Below are 13,988 nucleotides of genomic sequence, written 5' to 3'. Positions count from 1 at the left end.
TTTTATACACTTAAACGTATTTAATCCTCGTAATAACCCTGAAAACTAAGCATCAGCATCTCTGTTTTATAGATGGAGACATGGGGGCTCTGAGCAGTAAATTCAATATTTGCTTAGATGCCTGACATTCACTTACAGCTTCAACTCACAGTCAGGAGGCACCAAAGGGATTATTTGTCCATTTTCATTCCCTCCCCTTGTATAAAGGAGGAAACTGAGGCCCACAGAAGTGAAGAGAACCGGGCCCAAAGTCATGTGGTCAGTTTGCAGCAGAAACAGGTTAGAAACTGAATCTTGTGATTTGACCAAAGCCTTTACCAACCCACTGCTTTGCTTCTGAAAAACGAGTACCAGTTTTGTCAAATGTGAAATTGAATTCTTTTTATTATTATTATTATTTTTTGAGACAGAGTCTTGCTCTGTCGCCAGGCACCAGGCTGGAGTACAGTAGTGCGATCTCAGCTCACTGCAACCTCCACCTCCTGGGTTCAAGCAATTCTCCTGTCTCAGCCTCCCAGGTAGCTGGGACTACAGGCGCACACCACCAAGCCCAACACATTTTTTTTTTCTATTTTTAGTAGAGGCGTGGTTTCACCATGTGATTCTCCTTCTTCTACCTGCCCTCAAGTGTGGTTGGGTCCTACAGTCCCGTTTCATAGTCCCCATGGACCGTATGCCCCCTAGAATAAGCTGTTAGCCTTAGGAACACATAAATGCATGCACAAAAAGATCCCATGTGCTAAGAGGCTAAGAATCTCCAGTGAGTGGGGAGAAAGATATCAGCTCAGAAATTCCTTGGGTGGGAAATGTCTTCATAGCCTCTTGGGGAGCAAAGGAAAGAGCTTGAAGGACTTTAGCCGTGACACCCCTCTCAGCGTGGTGGCCAGGCCCTTCATCCCTCAGCACCTGTCTACCTCTCAGTGGTCATTTAGAACATTTGCGCCTTCATGTCTTTGCTTGGGTTCTCCTGCTGTGTGCAATCTCACAAACTATGCCTCCTCCAGCCTCCTGGGCTTTGCATATGCTGCTCTCTCACTTCCCTTCAACGGGAAAACCCAGATTCCTCTTTGGCAGTCTTCTGTTTACTTGTCAGTATTCCCTGCTCAGATGAGAAATTCCTTGCCTCACGGTAGCAGTCAGTCCATAGAGTGGCATGGCAGGGGCACCTGAGCCCTTCCTGTATTTGCCCCTTCTTCCTTCCCCTGTCTGCTTCCCTATTATGCCAGAGAGCTAGTTCTGTGCAGCAGAGGTCTGCCCTGGTTGTGTGCAGCTGCATTCTCTCCTCTTGCAGAAGCAATTCCCTGTCCTCTTCAAGCCCCCTTTTCTTTGTAACATGGGAGCTCATTCATTGGGATCTCATGGAGGCCCTCAGCCTCGTGCAGAGTTTCGTTCTTAAAATTGAAGCAAAATCTCTGAGATTGTGGAGGAAGAGGTTTCCTTTGGGCCTGTGGGCTCAGGTGGGCTGTGCTGAGCTTTACCTGAGGGAACACACTGCCCACGAGGATCACATCTGTGGGCAGGGCCTGCCTCCGACACCCTCCTTCCCAGCTCACCGAGAGCCCACATTCTCCAGAGACCCCCCTGTGGACTCTGGTCTCCCCTCATCAGTGCTTGTGGCTCCGCAAGCTTCTCACTAGGAGCATTCGTGGTTGAAACTCTCACAAAAATAGCTTCAAGCTGGAAAGAGGAAAATAGAATAAAACTCTGGCCTCTCCCTGCCAAAAAAAAACAAAGCAACAGTGTGTGAGCAAGTAGCCTAGTCCGCTGGCAATGGATGCTCACAGCAAGGCTCAATCATTTCACCCTCTTCAGAGCCTGTGTCTGGGGTCATGTGCCATTAATTAATTAATTGATTGATTAATTGATTGATCAAATCCTCTGAAGTCACTGAGAATTCAACCTTGTGGTTTGGACTTGGGATTGCTCCATGCTCCTTGGTGTCATCTTTTGGGTCACTCCTGAAAATGGGACAACTCCCTGAGTCTCCCCTGTCCACCAGACCTCCCCAGGTCCACACTGGGGAGGAAGGATTGCACAAACAGCTACTTGTTTAATGGGAGGATCATAAAAACACCTCCCACTCACTGGAATTTCAACTGTGCCTTTTGTTAACAATTAATAATAATCAGTAGCTGGCTATCAATTTGCTCTCTTGAATTTCCTATTTTTTTTTCTTTAAACAGGTAAAAGAATGTAGACCTGGTTTAAGCTGAACAAAGCCAGAATCCTCAAATCCATACGGGCACAGGCATATGTGAGCCCTGAAGCAATCCAAATGCATCTAAATATTCTTTGCTCTATCACAAATGGATCTAATTTTTTTTTTCTGAAATGGAAGCCAGAAATCCAATGAAGCAGTTCAAATTGTAATTTAAGCTATAGATGTTTAAAAAAATTTATGAAGCTGCTAAACTGGAACGAGGCAGAAGTATCAGAGAGACTTCCAACTAATTGAACAGTCATTTCATTTGGTTCCTGTCCCTGATAGGAGTGTTCTAAGGCCACCCGCTGGATCCCTGTTCTGCATCTGACAGTGTAGATACCAGCAGGACATTTTCCAGCCTAATGTAGTCATAGGTGAGTTTGCCTTGGGAGAGAGACTTTCACACTTTGGCCAAGTCTGGAAAACTGATCACTTTCAGTCCTTCTTGTTTAAAGTGAGTCACCTTGGTGGGTCTACAGATGGAATTGTGAGACTGGGAGCTGAGGGGTATAGCTTTGACACTGCCACTAACTTACTGTGTGACCCTGGGCCAGGCCTTCCTCTCCCCTTGATGGTCTGTTCATTTGGAAAATGAGGGCATTAAGCTACCTGATCCAGCGGGCCTGTGGGCCTGTGCACCTGTGGTAGGCAGAGTAAAGGCCCCCAAAGATGTCCCCATCCTAGTCACTGGAACCTGTGAATGTGTGACCTTTGAAGAGGTTATTAATAATATCGAGGTGGGGAGGTTATCCTGGATTATGCAGTAGGCCCAATGTCATCAAAAGGGTTTTTTTTTTTTTTTAAAGGCTGAGCAGGGGGCCTCACACCTCCCAGCACTTTGGGAGGCTGAGGTGTGCAGATCACTTGAGGTCAGGAGTTTGAGACCAGCCTGGCCAACATGGTGAAATCCCATCCATACTAAAAATACAAAAGTTAGCTGGGTATGGTGGTGCATGACGGTAATCCCAGCTACTTGGGAAGCTGAGGCAGGAGAATCACTTGAACCTGGGAGGTAGAGATTGCAGTGAGCCAAGATTGTGCCACTGCACTTCAGCTTGGGTGACAGAACGAGACTCTGTCTAAAAAAAAAAGTTCTTTAAAAATGGAAGAGGGAAGCAAGGAGAGAAGTCACAGTTACAGGGAGACATGCCTGTGGAAGAAGGTTAGATTTGTGACAGGAGAAGGACTTAACCCATCATGGCTGCCTTTGAAGGTGGAGGAAGGGGCTGCAAGCCAAGGAATGGGGGCAGCCTCTGGAAGCTGGAAAAAGCAAGGAAAAGGAGTCTCCTATAGAACTTCTAGAAAGAAACGCAGGCTTCCTGACACTGGATTTTAGCCCAATGAGACTGTGTCAGACTTTTGGCCTATTGAACTGTAAGATAATACATTTGTGTTCTAAGCCACGAAGGTAATAGTTATTTGCAATAGCAGTGATAGAAAATAATACAAGAGGCAGCTTTACACTCTTGAAGAATAAAACCTAGCTTTGCTAACAGCTGGCAGCCCCACCTGGGAGAATGCTTGGGAGGAGGCATCACAGGTGTGCTCTGTCCCAGCTGCTTTCTGCAGTCCCCAGGAGTGGCAGCTCCTGGCCATGCTTGGATGTGAGCATCCCACTGGGCAGGGGAGGTGGCGCTGTTGTGGCACTTTGAGTCTCAGATCAACTGGTTCTGCATCTTCTCTTCACACAGCTAAGGTATTACCTTCATCCAAAAAATGAGGGAGCTGTGCCCAGAGAGGAGCATGGTCTCACTCACTGTCACACAGCTACTGAGAGAAGGTCATAGGGCCGGGGCTCCTAACTCCTGGTGGAAGACTCTTCAGTTTGTCACACTGGGCAAGTAACTTTTTCTTACATTAGCGGGTCATGAAGGAGAGACAGGCAGATAGGGAGGTCGGATGGCAGAATGGGACCAGAACCCTGAACCTCGGGTCTGGCCAGTGCTTTCTGAACATCTGTGCATGAGGGGAAAGGCACAAGCCACATTAGGCCTTTCTTCACTGCTTTAGGAGAGATTCTGAGTTGGGAGTGGTGGGGGCCGGTAGGGGAAAGTAAAAGATTAGGCTGAAGGAACTGTTGCAGTGGAGCCAGCGTGGTGTGAGGATGAGGGCTCTGCCTGAACAGGAAGCTCTCTCTCGCACCTGGAGGCTGAAAAGGGCATGCCCTACACCTGTAACACCAAAACGCACCTCCCAACCTCTCATCCCACCTGGACATCCTCTAAGAAGTCATGGGGAGCAAGGCAGAGTGCCAGTGTAACCTCTGGGGAGACAAGGCCAGTTGGTTTGCTGGGGGTGGGCAGGTCAGGAAGGCTTGTGTGTGGGAGGGAGGCCATGCTGGGACCTGTGTCCAGCCCAAATTCATTGACAGGGTCAGGATAGCAGACAGGTCACAAACCAGCCTCCTTGATGGTTTCCATGCTGGGCAGCATCCTCATGCCACATGCCCGCAGTCTGGGGTAGCGTCCTTCAGAATGCAGGCTGTGAACTAGCAGTGGGCCTTGAAGATATTTACAAGGTTGTGAGCAATCACTAAAAAAAATTTAGTATAAACATACAGAGTATGCACATTTGGTAAAGGTAAGTGTTGTTGAGTAAAACTTTACAGATACACAGTCTGCAGTTTTGACCTGGCAAGACTGACCCTTTCCTAGGCCTCAGAGGAGACAGACTTGAATGTGGAGAAAAGGCGGAAATAACTCAGCCACTTCCACAAGACCAGCTTTTAATATGACTGTGATTTGAAGCACGAATAAATAAACGCCAAAGAAAATGGAAAAGCCAAACCAAACCTCAGAACATCAAAATTTTAAAAAAAGCATAAAACAAAGCAAAACAAAACAAATCTCCATCAGACAAACAGAAAAGCCCCCCGACCCCAAATAAAAAGAATCAGACTGTACAAGTTGTGTCACAGGAAGAGAACGACATGGGCACCATGGGTGAACAGGAGAGCCCCCTGTCCTCTGGCTGCTGTGCTGCGCCAGGGCTGGAGGGAGGTTGGCCCGGGTCACCTTTGGCGCTGAAGCCCCATGGGCCAGCTTGGGGGAAAGGGGGTTTGTGGTCAGGTTAAGAACCTTCACAAACGACACAAGAACTGAATGTAGCTGAGTCCCGCGGTTCCCTCTTGATTGTGCAGTTCTGATTCCAGGGTGGCCTCATGGTAACTCTGGACCTGGAATCTGGTCCCACTGCACGGGCAGCAGTGTGGACAATGGAAACCGCGTGGAGGAATGTCATGTACAAGACAGACGTGGAGGTGGCGCCGTAAGAAGTCTGAGCATGCAGGTGCTTTATACATCTGGCAGTGAGATGTGATGGCAGGTTTGTTCTTGGACAGTGCCAGAGTGACTCATCTCTCCTAAGAGGGACGCACGGCGGGACCCAAGGACGCGTCGCGTTGGACGTGGCCAGAGCGAGGTCTAGGCAGCTAGTCTGCAATGTGTGCATAGGGGCTCTTGCTTCCTTCCAGCGTCAGGGGCCATCCCACCTGAGCTTTCTGTTCCTTGTCCTGGGTCTTGGGCCTCAAGGTCTGTTTGGAGGGGGTGCTGGGTGGCTCGAGGGGTGTCAGCAGGCAATCTCCTCCAAGGTCCCCAGGGCTGTCTGCAGGGGCACATTCACAGTGTGGCTGATGGTTTCAGAGTGGTTTGGCATTGTGTCACAAGTGCTCTGGAAGGGAAGGGTGGTGCAAGTTGATTATTTATTCAGCAAAATTCATCGTGATGCCATTAGTGGCCCGGCCTTGGCCCTAGGGAAGGTGCTCCCCACTTCTGGGCTGCTTCTGCTCCAGACATCTGATGGGCTGCTTTGCCATTGTGGGGGCGTGAGGCTGAATGGAATCCTTACCATTGCACACCTGGGTGCCCCCTATGGCAGTGAGAAGGCTCCCTGGTTTGATCGGCAGCTGATTTAATTCCTCCTAGAGGTACCCCTGATGGAACTGGACCTATCTCTGAATAGTCTCTAGCTTTGGGCTGGATGGTTCTGAGTCTGGACCTCTCCCTTGGGGGCCTCCCTTGGGGCTTTGGTGCAGGAACTGCCGTCTGTGGCTAGGCCTGGGGCAGGGAGCACCCCTGACTGAGGCCAAGCAGGAAGGGTAGAAGGCCTTAGAGCTCAGAACTGGAGCTGGTCAGCGCTGCCCCAAGGACTTTTAGAGTTAAGCTGGACCCAGGGAAACGTAGTTGTGGGTCCCTAAGCAGGGAGGGGCTGAGCTGGCTGCATATGAATCTTCAGCCTGATTCCCAGGCTGTGGTGGGTGGGAGGCCAAGAGGGATGGGAGCAGGGGACAACTAGCCAGGAGGCTATGCTGGGAATTTGGGGAAGATTTGATGGGGCCACAGCTAGGGGAGGAGGAACAGGATGGAGAAGAGGCTGTGATACTGAGATCTTCTGAAGCAAGAAGGGCTCTGGGGAGGGGGGTGCAAAGGGAACCACTTCCTGAGCACTTACTATAAACTGGGTGCTGTGCTGACTGCTTTGCTGGCAGGATCTCACTTGACTCGGGTGACAGCCTCCTGGGGTCTGATCTATGAAGATGCTCAGGGAGGTTAAATATATAACTTGCCCCCAGGCACACAGCCAGGAAGCCGGAGCCCTGGGATCCAGCCAGGCCAGTTGAGCCCAGAGCATGGGCACATTCCACACTGCCCTCCCCATCAGCAGAAGCTGTCTTTCCTTAGACAGAGGCTGCAGGAGACCAGAGAATCAAAGCAAGATGTGTAGACAGTATGTGGAACAGAAATGGGAGCCCACATAGTGGGGAAGGTGCTGGGATCCATTTTGGATTTGTTGACATTAGATGGGTGGTAGTCACTCAATGAGCATGATTTTCCATGGCTGGAGGTGCTGATTTGGGGCCCAAGGCTGGATGGGGAAAGCCAGCGACACCTGCACCCGTCAGCGAAGGCCTGAGCCCAGGAGGAGACTTGAGTTTGGGAAGGAGAATGACCAACAGCCATAGAGGGGCTGCCCCTCAGGCTATAGGAAAGACAGGCAGAGTGGAGCAGTGGTTAGAGGCGCTTGGAGGGCAGCTCTGACACTCAGCAGCTGTGGGACTTTGGTCTCTGGGCCTCAACAGCCTCAAACACAAAGTGCCTGACAGTGCCTGACATGTATCAGACATACAATAGTCAGTAGCTATAATGGGCACTATTGCTGCTACCAACTTCATGGGGCTCCGTAGTCTACCCTTTTCCAATGGGATGGAGAGCCAGTGGTGCTCTGCTTGTACTTTGCCACCGCTGGGGAATAAGGGAGTAGACATCCAGAGCCTCTCCAGTTCTTCCCCTGCTGTGAGATGAGGGGAGCAGCTGCCTGCCTGGGAGAAGCTGGAGTGGGCCAAGTAGGTCCTACGCTTGGAAGCACCTCCTGGTGTCTGCTGCATCTATACTGGCTTCTGGGATGAGTCTCAGAGAGAGGCTCGAGGCTCAGCTGGTTTTGGGAACTGACAGCATGTCCCAAGCCATGAGAAGGTGTGCAGTAAGTCACATCTTTCCTGCCTGGCCCCAGTATCTGGTTTCATACTGCCAGTACAAGCCAGACCAGCAGAACCCCATCCAATCAGTGAGCTGCTCTTACCACGTTCTCATCGTGGCTCCCTTCATCCTCCTCTTTGCCAAGCAGGTCTAATAGCTTCTCTTTGATCAGCTGCAAGAAAAGCAGGAAGGGTTGGTCAGGCCGGGAGGAGGGTGCAGAGGTAGAAGGGACCTCCCTCCACTGGGGCCCGCTGGGGCTGGCAGCTGCCCAGGCTGTGGCTGGACAGATTGTAGCACAAGCCCAGCCTGGCAGCCAGCTCCAGGTGCCTGTCTGTCTCAACCCAGCCTTTTGGCTGAAATGGGATTTTGTTGCAGGAGCTAGAACTTGGAAGAGGTAATGGAGGGCCCTGCTTTGCAGCGTGAACTGCTGTCTGTGCTGGAGAGTGTTAGCAGGTGGCATGTGCTGGTACAGCTGGCTCCCTGTCTGTCCTCAGGAGCAGCTTCCCCTTCCTGTGGTGGACAAGATTATTATTCGCTGTCTAGGCCTGACACTGCACACAGTTCAGGAGACCAGGACATGCCTGAGTTCATAACATTTTATTCCTAGCAATAAAGGGTAGTTCTTAAATCTGTTACCTGGTGTGATTCAGTTGCCACAACTGTGTACAGTTTTTCACAAAAGTCCATAGACAAAGCAGAATAAAATCTGGCCATGGGAACTGGGGTCACCGTGCTGAGAGGAGTGAGATTCTCCAGAGGAGCCTGGTCACTGGGATTTTGCTGCAGGAGCTAGAACTTGGAAGAGGTAATGGAGGGCCCTACTTTGCAGTGTGGACTGCTGTCTTTGGGGGCAGTCCCACAAAGGTCCCCACCGTGGTTCCGAGCAGGTTTTGGTCACCAACAGATGCCTCTGAGAGACAGAACATGGCTCTGCAGGCTCCTGTCTACTGCTCCTGCTTGGGGGACTTCACAGGTTTGGGCGATCTTTGGAAGTTCTGGAGCCATTGCCTTTTTCAGGGGCACACATTGGAGGCAAAGTGCAGTGCCCATCTCACAGCCAGGGGGATGGAGGCCTCCAAGGCAGTACTGGTCAGGACAGAGCCTGGGATGGTAGCATCCCTGGGCTCGCTCTCAGTGGGAGGTGCAGGTGAGAAGGCTGAAAACACTGGGACTCTTGGTGCCAGAGAAGCTTTCAGAGGCCTTGTTCCAGCCGCCTCTTGAGGGAGACATCTCCCCAGACTGTCAGCAGCCGGGGCAGCTGGCATGCCCTGCTATCTTCTTGCTCAGGATTGCTGAGGATTGCTGGGAAGTGCCCCTTCTCTAAGACTGACTGGGCCACAGAAGACATGACTCAGGGGATGGGCCACCTAGAGGGGAGATGTGTGGGTGGGGGAGCTTGTATGCAGGTGTGCACATGCCGGTGGATGAAGCCACCACCTCCAGCCCAGCTGCAGGAAGGGCTTGGAGCTGGCCTCCACACAATCCAGCCCCTTCTCCTGATCCCTGCCCATCCTTCTAGATGGCCCAGTGCTGTTTCAGCTCCCAGAGGACAGGGCTGTGTTTCTCTTACATCCATCCCCCCCCAAAAATCTCCCATCCCCTTCCCCCACAGTGCCTGGGCTTCAGTAATCGACTCTATCGGTGGACAAGAGGGGAAGCAGGCTCTGCAGGGAGAGAGGCACCACCTTCCCTCTGCTGTGGTTCTGGACATGGGGTAGGATGAGGGCACCAGCATGTGGTCATTTCCCTGTGGAGAATCCCAAATCTTACCTCATAAATATAATCAAAGAGCTCTAGTATTGTAAGGATACTAGCACCAATGAACAATCCCATCTGACCACCAATATCACCTGGAAAGAGACGGAAAAGACCAACAATGTGCTTTTATGCAGCTTTCAGGAAGGGTGAACAGACTGAGATGGAACCCAGAGCTTCTGAATGGCACTCCCTCCACGGGGAGCCTGGGCTTTGCTGTAGGAGGGCCAGGCCTTTGGCAGCTCCTTCCCTCATTGCACAGCTCTGAGAGCTAGTGTTTTTCAGCATTCAGTGGGGTTGGGGACTAACCTGATGGCTTATTGGAAGGGCTTAGAATAGATCTCATGACCCACAGGGCTAACGGGATTGTTCAGTTGCACTGAGAACCACACCGATTGGGTCCTGCTTTGACTCTGGGCTGGGAATAGGGAGAGCAGAGAGATGGGATATGTGTGGACTAGAGGCAGGTGCCTTGGGTGGGAGTCTCGGGAGCAGATACCCCCCAAGCTGACATAATATGGGCTTCAGGGCCACCTTGAGACACCTCCCACCCTTGGGATAAGGTCACAGGTGTCTCCTATCTTCCTCACACAAAGGTAAATGTGCAATTTGGACACTTCCTAGAGCTGAGGTTCTTACTCTGGGACTTATGGGCCCCCATTGTTCAACATTTTTCTGGATTTGTCTTTAGATCCCCCTGGATTTAACTCTCCTGGAAGAATTATAATCAGTGTTGATGCCTGTTTACACCTAGGCCAATAGAATCAGAGCCTCTGGGGTTGGGGTCTGGATGTCAGGATTTTTACGTTCCTGCTGGGGGTGAGGTGCATTATCAGGCCCACCAGAGTTTGAGAACCATCTCCTGGGAGGACTTCAGATGGCTGGGGACTCTCCTGAAATTGAATGCAAAATGTGTGTGCTCCTGGAGAGTCCATAGCTATCATGAGTTTTTAACAGGTGTTCTGAGTCCTTGAAGACTTAAGCTGCTTTGCTGCAGAGGCGGGGTGGCAGAGCAGAGGGCTCTGAGGCTCTGAGTCCAGAGAGTGGCCATCAACTGGTTGTGTGGCTTTTGTAAGTCTTGACCTTCTCAGGAGCTTTGCCTCCAAAGGACAGTTGGTGTTGGTGCAGGGTGGAGGGGGTTGGGTGAGATGAACTATGGAGTTCTTTCCAGCCCTAATCTCTAAGACTCTCAGTCTCCAGAAAGAGGGGTGGGAATATGGGGTTGGGGGCACAGTTGGGGGCACAGTTCTCTTGGAGATGCCAGGTTGACCTCTTGGTCTGAGAACTCTTTCAGATCTGCCTCACTCCTCCTCAGCTTATGACTGGGTGAGGACCAGCACCCACATGCCCAGGCAAACCACAGAGATGGCGGGGGGAGGGCACTTCCCAGTGGAGCTTGGTGCTGGGCTCCAAATGGCTCTCCCTCATTCCTCCCCCCGTCCCCTTCTCATGTCTTTAATGGAGGCTTCTTGGGGACTGTATTCTCATGGGTATGTATGGTAGGTGGGAGGCGTGTGATGTACATGTTCAGTGTGAGTCTGTAGTGGTATAGTGCGTGGTATGTGCCAGGGGCCAGGTGTGTGCATGTATTTGTATGAAAGCAGGCAGGAGGTCTGGCTGTGGATGGCTTTATGTAGGTGGCTCTCCCTATCTAGTTTAGGCACCCTGAATGTGTCTAAGTGTGTGAGTGGGGGTCTGTGGAGGTGGGCAGAGCATGTCTGAATATGTATGGTGTGTATAGTATGGGTGTGCTTGTGTGTGTATATGGGGGTGTGTGGGGGCTGTGTGCACAGGTGTCTCTCTGTAGCTGTGTGATTTGTACATGGGGCTGTAGAGGTAAGAATTTGCATGTGTGATTCTGGACCACTGTGGGTGTATGAACCGGTAGGTTTGTTGCTTGTGTGTGCAGATTGTGATGGGGTACCCTGTGAGTAGCATGAGTGCTGTGTAGCATGCACGTGCCTGGACACTAGGAGGTGAGAGAGGGCCACACGGTGCTGGGAGAAGAGCCTGATGGGGCCTGATGGCTGAGGATTTGCAAGCGGCACACGCTGTCATCACAGGAGGTCCAGATGGCAGCATGAGCTCCTCAGCCGGCTATTCTGGGTGGGAACATGATGCTGGGAACAAGCTCATTCTCATATCTGACGCAGACATGACAGATTCAGAGCTCAGGCCCTTTTTGCTCTCTCTCTCTCTCTCTCTCTCTCTCTCTCTGTGTGTGTGTGTGTGTGTGTGTGTGTGTGTGTGTGTGTGTGAGAGAGAGAGAGAGAGAGAGAGAGAGAGAGAGAGACACAGAGAGAGAGAGAGAGGACTGTGAGCCTATGCTGGAGGACGGCAGGGGGTGGGAAGAGGCCTGTCCCAAGTCCTCTTTATGGAAATAAAAGGCAAGGCCAGCACAGGGGTTAGTGAGGGGGTCTACGTCTCTGGTGGGGACAAGGGCATGAGTCTCTTGGCTCAGTAGCTTTGGCCACAATGACTTCTGAGGCTGAGTGACAGCCACTTTAACCTAGCTGGGACTGAGTTATGGCTGGGAGTCCCCAGCCTCCTGGAGGAGGTATAGAAATGCTTAGCTAGACCAGGCCCGGTGGCTCATGCCTGTAATCCCAGTACTTTGGGAGGCTGAGGTGGGCAGATCAGGAGGTGAAGAGATCGAGACCATCCTGGTCAACATGGTGAAACCCCGTCTCTACTAAAAATATAAAAATTAGCCGGGCATGGTGGCACGTGCCTCTGGTCCCAGCTACTTGGGAAGCTGAGGCGGAAGAATCACTTGAGCCCAGGAGGTGGAGGTTGCAGTGAGCCGAGATTGTGCCACTGCACTCCAGCCTGGTGACAGAGCAAGACTCTGTCTTAGAAAAAAAAAAAAAGAAATGCTTAGCCAGCTGAGGCCTGGGTCCCTGGCATAGTGACTGTTCAGGTGCCAGAAACTACAATTTATGGACCTTTTCTGGGCAAGGAGCTCATCACATTTAACCATCACAACAAGCTCTTAAAGTGGGTTTTATTAAACTCATCTTGCAGATGAGGAACCTGAGGTTCAACAAGGTAAAGCTACTTGTCCATATTCTCACAGCTGGTGTGAGGAGCCAGGTAGGAGGCACCTGCCCCTTCCAAAATGCTAACATCACCTGGCTCGGCTCAGGGAGGCGACAGCTATTTCTCTTTCTGGGGCATCAGATCCTTTCTTGAGAGTGAATGGGAGCCCGGAGAAGGGCTCGTGGGTCAAGTCCTTTAGCTGTCCACTCTCAGGGGTCTTGTGAGTTTGGGGCTGGGCTAGGGCAGGATGGAAATTACCCCTCTGTATCCATCATGTGCCACTGGGGCCGGGGAGCTCATGTCAAGTTGCGTGGAGTGGCGGCAGGTCTGTGGATACCAGGGGAGACTGGCTCTTCATTTGTGATTGACAAATGACTCAGTCCATGGTGCAACACCTGGCCTTCTTGATGCAGCAGTGTTGCTTTTGGGGTGAAGCTCCATCAGGGCCCTCACTGTGCCCTGCCTGGGGCCACCCACAGTTCAGCCTTCCCGCCTTTTCTTCTGACACCTCTTCCCTCCCTCCATGGCCACAGGATCCTGACTGCAACCTGGGGCAGAAGACCATGAACTCCAAGAGTGCAGGGCTGGAAAGGCCCAGAGAGACCTTTAGGCTCACCCTCCTCATTGCATAGATGGGGAAAATGAAGCCAAGATTGGAGAATGAATTGGGCCTGAAATTCCACTGGGGTTCTTTCCATTCCGGGAGAGGAGCAGTGCAAGGAAAGAGGGGGTAATCATTAGTAAATTAAAAGGTTAGACTCATCCGAGGCTATGTGTCTGTCTGCCTGCCTCCCCATCCACCTGTGCATCCTCCCTCCCTCCCTCCCTCCCTCCCTCCCTCCCTCCCTCCCTCCCACCCTCTGTGAAAATGTGGAAATTTGTGCAACAGACACCGACTTACCAAGTAAGGCAGCAACTTCATACGCCTTCTTCTGTTCAATTGTCTCGTAATTGAGAGCTTCAAAAAATATATCCAGAACAAGGATGTTCTCTCTGCAGAGAGAATAGTCAGTACCATACATGGTTAGAGCTATCAGCATTCACAGGGAGCATCTAATACGGCTTTCCCATGGAAAGATGGAGAAACAGGCCCAGGGAGTGAGGCAACTTGCCCAAAGTTAGTGCTGGTTGGTGGGAGAGCTGCAGCTTTAAACCAAGAGGCCCGATTCCCAGCCCAGCGCTGGAAGCCTACATCAGCTGCCTCCTTGTGCTGCTTATTTCTGTCTCCCTGCTTTCTCTTTGCCCCCTTTGCAGGAGTCCTGCCTGGCTTCCAGTCCTCTGAGCCTCCAAAGGGCCCACCTGGTCCTCAGCATGAAGGTGAGTTTCAGTAATCTTCTGACAAGTCTTGTCTTGGCTGGGGTGCCTGCTTCAGCTGACCTCATGGGCAGCCCCTGCCCACTCCTGAGACCACCTAAATTCCTACTGGGATTTATAACAAGCTCCTCCTGGTGGGAGGCCCTGCTCTGGCATTGCCGGGGAAGATTTGCAGGGAGCAAGCTTACATCTGGCTGGGGGGT

The 13,988-nt window shown here is 51.6% G+C and overlaps 1 protein-coding gene across 4 annotated transcripts in view; it reads right to left on the bottom strand.

Annotated features, from left to right (window-relative positions):
- ASIC2 (acid sensing ion channel subunit 2) overlaps positions 1-13,988 on the bottom strand; it is a 1,111,991-nt gene continuing 1,098,003 nt past the window's right edge. For all 4 annotated transcript variants that reach the window (XM_078373846.1, XM_078373847.1, XM_054256136.2 and 1 more), the window contains 4 exons: positions 13,373-13,464; positions 9,448-9,527; positions 7,781-7,849; positions 1-5,872 (listed from right to left, as the gene is read on the bottom strand). In XM_078373846.1, coding sequence (XP_078229972.1) covers positions 5,771-5,872; positions 7,781-7,849; positions 9,448-9,527; positions 13,373-13,464 — 343 coding nt within the window. In that variant the 3' untranslated portion in view covers positions 1-5,770. The remainder of the gene's footprint in view (positions 5,873-7,780; positions 7,850-9,447; positions 9,528-13,372; positions 13,465-13,988) is intronic.

This window comes from Callithrix jacchus, chromosome 5 (genome assembly GCF_049354715.1).
Source record: "Callithrix jacchus isolate 240 chromosome 5, calJac240_pri, whole genome shotgun sequence".
In the NCBI taxonomy this organism is placed as follows: Eukaryota; Metazoa; Chordata; class Mammalia; order Primates; family Cebidae; genus Callithrix; species Callithrix jacchus.
The sequence above is the reverse complement of the archived record's forward strand: the minus strand, read 5'-3'. Positions and strand labels throughout refer to the sequence as shown.